The following is a 6,359-nucleotide window of genomic DNA, read 5'->3' on the forward strand; positions in this document are numbered from 1 at the left end:
TGACCAATATAAGTAGAAATTTGCCCCTTCTTGCATCTTGACAGAACTAACAGAAACTAAACTGTTTATAGATTTGTATCATGGAGAATTTATCAAACATCAGTTTTCTAATCTTTATAACAAATAGTGACGCTACTAATATTTTCGTGTCAGATTTCTCCTTGTCTTGTATTGGGATAAAATGGTTTTCTGGACACACTAAATCACATAGTGACCAACAGGCGCTGTCCAATCCAGTAATACATATCAATTAGCAGGAGTATGAAAGACGTAATCCCTGCCCCCCTCTTGCCACCCCATTAATATTTTTCTAGATCCACCCCTGATTCTAACACACCTGAGTAGCTCTACTGCAGCAGCAGGTCTCCTTCTCTGCCGCACAGCGTTTAAAGGCAGCTCGGAAAAACAGGTTACGACATGTTAACAACGGATTAAACAGTTTAAACTGCTGACAAAAGTGACAGAGGACACAGATATGGGAAGTGTGGAAGCCCCTACTGTATCAAATTGGCATAGGAATAAGAGAAAGTTGGCCATTCTAAGGTAAAAACCCAGCACATACAGCGTTCATGTTTTTTTTTTCATCCAGACAGCTTCCTTCGACTCTGTTTTACAAAAGAAGCTATGTAACAATATGGCCCAGGAGGAGGTTGCCAAAATGCTACATGAAGCACAACATCAGGAGAAGAAAACTCCAAAACAAAAGCCTCTGGCTGATGAACTGGCTGCCCGATATCAATATAAACAGAAACAGAAGAGGGAAACGGACAGGACTGAAAGGCAAGGGGTGCTTCCCGGATATCGAGCTGAGGAAATAGGAGCGAGGAGACAGAAGAAGGATCCCCAGCAGAAACTGAATACACAGGACAAGACTAAAAACATATGGACAACCCAGATGCAATGCAGTGGGAAATGCATCACAGTGTTACTGAGCAAGAAAGAGATGTTCAGTATGAATCTGGCTTTCTAAACCATGAGAGTGACTGCGACATTCCTGATAAGGACAGAAGTCGTGAAATAAGAAAAAAACAGTGTACGACCAACTGTCACTTATAAAGAAGGAAGAAGCTAAAAAAAGGGCTTTTATGGAGGATAAGTTATTGAAAGAAAAGAGACATTAGGAATCTGCAGAACAAAAGCGTGAAAAACTAGAGAAAGTGAAAAAAGCTGCAGCTATCAAGCCTCTGACTAATTCTTGGGATTCCCAGGTACAACGTAAACGGCAGGAGAAAAAGGAACTTTGTGAGCTTGAAAGGAAAGACATGACTTCATTAATTGAATTGTAAAGAGTGTGTGGAGGTGCAAATTGGAAAAGTATCAACCTTCCGCAAAACAAACAGCCTGCTGACAAACATAATGACGTAAAAACCAGCAATGTTTGCAGACCTTTACTGAGTTGTCAGAAAGTCAGCAACACCAAGGCTGTCAAACTTCCCTCACTGAAATCCAACTCTAATGGAGTCAGATAGACTGCATCAAATTGAGGAAATTGAGATGAGGAGACAGAAAAAAGAGAAAGACCAGCATTTTTGTTTTGAGACAAGACTAGACTGAGCCAAACATGGAAGACCAAAAGAAGACTGTGGATGACAATTTAGAGGATATATTGAGGAAAGAAGCTCCCTCTGACTCTCTTTTACAAAAAAGCTATGTAACAATATGGCCAAAGGAGGAGGTTGCCAAAATGCTACGTGAAGCACATCATCAGGAGAAGAAAACTCCAAAGCAAAAGCCTCTGGCTGATGAACTGGCTGCCCGATATCAATATAAACAGAAACAGAAGAGGGAAATGGACAGGACTGAAAGGCAAGGGGTGCTTCCCGGATATCGAGCCGAGGAAAATAGAACCAGGAGACAGAAGAAGGATCCCCAGCAGAAACTGAATACACAGGACGAGACTAAAAAACATATGGACAACCCAGATGCAATGCAGTGGGAAATGCATCACAGTGTTACTGTGCAAGGAAGAGATGTTCAGTATGAATCTGGCTTTCTAGACCATGAGAGTGACTGCGACATTCCTGATAAGGACAGAAGTTGTGAAATACGTAAAAAATAATGGTGTACAACCAACTGTCACTTATAAAGAAAGAAGAAGCTAAAAAACGGGCTTTTATGGAGGATAAGTTATTGAAAGAAAAGAAACGTTGGGAATCTGCAGAGCCAAAGCGTGAAAAACTGGAGAAAGAGAAAAAAGCTGCAGCTATCAAGTCTCTGACTAATTCTTAGGATTCCCAGATAAAATTTAAATGGCAGGATAAAAAGGAACTTTGTGAGATTGAAAGGAAAGACATGCTTTCTTTAATTGAATTGTAAAGAGTGTGTGGAGGTGAAAATAGAAAAATAATCCACCACGAAGTTCAGGAGACTCTGCCAGGAAGAAGTTCCTCCAAGAACTGTGGGGGAAGATCGGTTTATTCTGCTGACAAACACGACGACGCAAAAACCAGACCTTTACTGAGTCGTCAGAAAGTCAGCAACACCAAGGCTGTCAAACTTCCCTCACTGAAATGCAACTCTTTGCACCTCCCTGAGAATTGCCAAGAGAACTGTAAAAGGGTAAAATTCCCATTAATTTGCAGTCCCAAATTGATTGGTGGGGGCTGAGTTCCATATCGGCATTGCTGAAACAATAGGTTTTCTCTGGGTGCTCCAGTTTCCCTACAAAAAGGACAGACAGACAGGCAATAGGTTTTTTCTGGGTGCTCCAGTTTCCCTACAAAAACGACAGACAGACAATAGAGAATTGTTCAATTCTGAGAATTGCCAACAGAACTGTAACAATGGAGTCAGATAGACTGCATCAAATTGAGGAAATTGAGATGAGGATACAGAAAAAAGAGAAAGACCGGAATTTTTTTTCGAGACAGGATGAGACTGAGCCAAACATGGAAGACCAAAAGAAGACTGTGGATGACAATTTAGAGGATATATTGAGGAATGAAGCTGCCTACGACTCTCTTTTACAAAAAAAGCTATGGAGTCAGATAGACTGCATCAAACTGATATATCACTCAAACATCAATATAACCAACAAAAGAAAAGGGCTGAAAGGCAAGGGTTGCTTCCCAGATCAGACAGGTTACAGAACAAGACTAAAAAATATATGGACAACAAAGATGTAATGCAGTGGGAAATGTATCACAGTGTTACTGAGCAAGGAAGAGATGTTCAGTATGAATCTGGCTTTCTAGACTATGAGAGTGACTGCGACATTCCTGATAAGGACAGAAGTCGTGAAATACGTAAAAAAATAGTGTACGACCAACTGTCACTTATAAAGAAGGAAGAAGCTAAAAAAAGGGCTTTTATGGAGGATAAGTCATTGAGAGAAATGAAACATCAGGAATCTGCACAGCAAAAGCGTGAAAAACTGGAGAAAGAGAAAAAAGCTGCAGCTATCAAGTCTCTGACTGATACGTGGGATTCCCAGATTTAAACAGCAACAGAAAAAGGAACTTTGTGAGATTGAAAGGAAAGACATGCTTTCCTTAATTGAATTGGAAAGAGTGTGTGAAAGTCAAAAGAATAAAAGAACCCAGCTTCAGAAACACAAACAGGCTGTTTATCACGAAGTTCAGGAGACTCTAGCAGAAGCAAGATCAGGGAGAAGTTGCTCCAAGTCCTATGTGAGAAGATCAGTGTATTCTGGTGACAAACATGACACAAAAACCAGCAATGTTCACAGACCTTTACTGAGTCGTCAGAAAGTTAGCAATACGAATCCTGTCAGATTTCCTTGACTGAACTCCAACTCTGTGCACCTCCCTGAGAATTGCCAACAACAGTTTGCATTGTCGAATGAGAGTGACATTAATGCAGATCAGAAGACAAGACAATTCCCATCCATTCACAGTCCCAAATGAATAACGACGTTTCTCAGCTGGCCAAGGAATGCAAGCACTGGCTCAATTAGTATTATTGAGCCAGTGGCTCAATAATATGGGCCTTTCCAGGATCCATTGGGGCCGGCTGCAGGCTCTGGAATGCCAGACAGAGCACAGGGAGGCGGAGCTTCGGACGGAGAACAGGGAGGATCTGGGGGCCCAGCTGGAGCCAGCACTGGAAACTGTGGAGCTGGCACTGGAAACTCTGGAGACGGCACAGGAGCCGGCACTATAGTCAGCACTGGAGCCAGCACTGGAAACTCTAGAGCCGGCACTGGAAACTGTAGAGCCGGCACTGGAAACTCTGGAGCCGGCACTGGAAACTCTAGAGCCGGCACTGGAAACTCTGGAGCCGGCACTAGAGGCTCTTGGAGCCGTCTCTGGAAACTCTAGACCAAGCACTGGAGGCAATGGAGCCGGCACTGGAAACTCTGGAGACTGCACTGGAACCTCTGGAGACAGCACTGGAGCCGGCACTGGAAACTCTAGAGGCAGCACTGGAAACTCTGGAGCCGGCACTGGAAACTCTAGAGCCAGCACTGGAAACTCTGGAGCCAGCACTGGAAACTCTAGAGCCAGCACTGGAAACTCTGGAGCCGGCACTGGAGGCAATGGAGCCGGCACTGGAAACTATGGAGCCGGCACTGGAAACTCGAGTGCTGGCACTGGAAACTCTGGAGCCGGCACTGGAAACTCTGGAGACGGCACTGGAGGCACTGGAGCTGGCAATGGAGGCACTGGAGCCAGCACTGGAAACATATCACCTGCAGATAAGCTACACTACTTAAGGAAATCTGTAGGGGTCTCAGCTCGACAAACGCTTGATGGTATCTTCTACAGAAACGAGTGTTGACTATCAGGAAGTGTGGGAACGCCTCAACCAAAGGTATGGACATCCATTTATTGTACAGAAAGCGAACTAGCAAAATGGCCAAAGATACAAACAAATGACTCAATAGGATTTAGAGCATTTGCTGATTTCATTCAAACATGTCATGAGGCTATGCCACACATAGAAGGTTTAAGCATTCTCAACGATTGTGAAGAAAACCAAAAACTTGTTTAAAAATTATTGAACTGAGCAGCTGAAAGGTGGAATTGTCAGGCTACTCAGTACATGAAAGAAAATGGGAAGTTTCCAAGTTTAAGGCACTTTACTGAGTTCATGTCCACTGAAGCTGAGATTGTGTGTAATCCAATCACGTCATTTCAGGCTCTTCACTCAACAGACTTCACCAAAATAACCAGTAAAGTTAACCAGAAAGAAAAAAGGCCCACATCCAGTGTTCTCCATACGCAAGTGGTAACAAAAACGGAAGGCACAAAACAAAGGCCACATGTTAAACCAACATGCATGCTCTGTCAAGACAACGGGCACAGACTTCACAGATGCACTCAGTTCAAAGACAAACGAGGATCGATTACCCAGGAGGATTATCCCTTCGATAAAAACGATGACAATAGAACCAATTAAAGAACTCAACAAGATTGTCAAAATTCAAGATGAGGATTGTAATTTAAGCGACTTTTTGTCAAACTTACCTGAAATTACAAAAGATTTCACACCTGTCCCCATGATACAACCAAAAGAAGATAGACAGGAGAATTGTGCCACAACTGATTCTGACATTAGCAAAATCTCAGGTTTCCTTTTAAATCAGGAAATCAACAACTATTACCGTACTTTTATCCTTTGTCAATCGTTGTCATGCTGGAGGAGACAAACACATTATCCAAATGTTGGACAATCAGAGTTATAATCATTCAGGCATACAAAATATTTCTGTAAACTGCAGAGAGATCTAACACCCTGCTGCATCGAGGCTTCACTTGTACCGTTAAACTTATCCTGGGGGTCAAATAGCAGAGGTCAGAATACAAATGGAGTAGACCATGAATGTGTTGTAAATAAACTAAGGTGGAAAAAGTGGCATCACACAATTCGAAATTCAAGAAGAACCATTAAAAACCACCAAGTTTTGTTGGCAGCCATTTTGTCTGTAGACCGAGGGAAATCCCAGGGGCCCAGGCCACATGACCAGAGGCGAAGAACCCAGGACCAACCATGGCAACAGACAAGCAGGACCACCTCTGAGTCCCAGCCCAATTTACATGTGATGTTCCATTTGCCCCATCAGAACCCAACAAATTTATAGAGAATTGTACAATTTTTTACCTTGAGATAGAAACCTAAGATGGATTCCTGTCGAATACCCAGGAGGGTTATCGAGTCGTTAAAAGAGATGACAATCGACCCAAATGAAAAACTCAACATGCCTATCAAGATTGAAGATGAGGATTGTAATTTAAGCAGCTTTATTTCAAAGGTGTCTGAAATTACAAAACAATTCAAACCTGACACCACGACCAATACTGATTATAAAGTTGACTACAGTAAAATTTTCATGTCAGCGGAACTGATCTTCAGACATGCATTGACCGGGATAATGAATTTCGAGAATTACAGGGGTT

At 42.6% G+C, this 6,359-nt stretch overlaps 1 protein-coding gene across 1 annotated transcript; it reads left to right on the forward strand.

The window, feature by feature from the left end:
• Nucleotides 1-611: 611 nt before the first annotated feature.
• Nucleotides 612-2,106, forward strand: LOC107835200 (uncharacterized). The gene is made up of 2 exons (XM_016667529.1): nucleotides 612-874; nucleotides 1,553-2,106. The coding sequence occupies exons 1-2, from the start codon at nucleotides 635-637 to the stop codon at nucleotides 2,057-2,059; spliced, it is 747 nt and encodes a 248-aa protein (XP_016523015.1). The 5' UTR covers nucleotides 612-634; the 3' UTR covers nucleotides 2,060-2,106.
• Nucleotides 2,107-6,359: the final 4,253 nt, after the last annotated feature.

The sequence above is a fragment of the Poecilia formosa genome, unplaced genomic scaffold (assembly GCF_000485575.1).
Source record: "Poecilia formosa unplaced genomic scaffold, Poecilia_formosa-5.1.2 Scaffold1216, whole genome shotgun sequence".
Taxonomy (NCBI): Eukaryota; Metazoa; Chordata; class Actinopteri; order Cyprinodontiformes; family Poeciliidae; genus Poecilia; species Poecilia formosa.

What these genes read in the sequence shown, in the direction of transcription:
- LOC107835200 (XM_016667529.1), top strand. Translation starts at nt 635, where the DNA reads ATGGCCCAGGAGGAGGTTGCCAAAATGCTACATGAAGCACAACATCAG. An exon ending in TGAATACACAGGACAAGACT is followed by an intron (nt 875 to 1,552) that starts AAAAACATATGG and finishes CAAGACTAGACT; the next exon opens with GAGCCAAACATGGAAGACCA.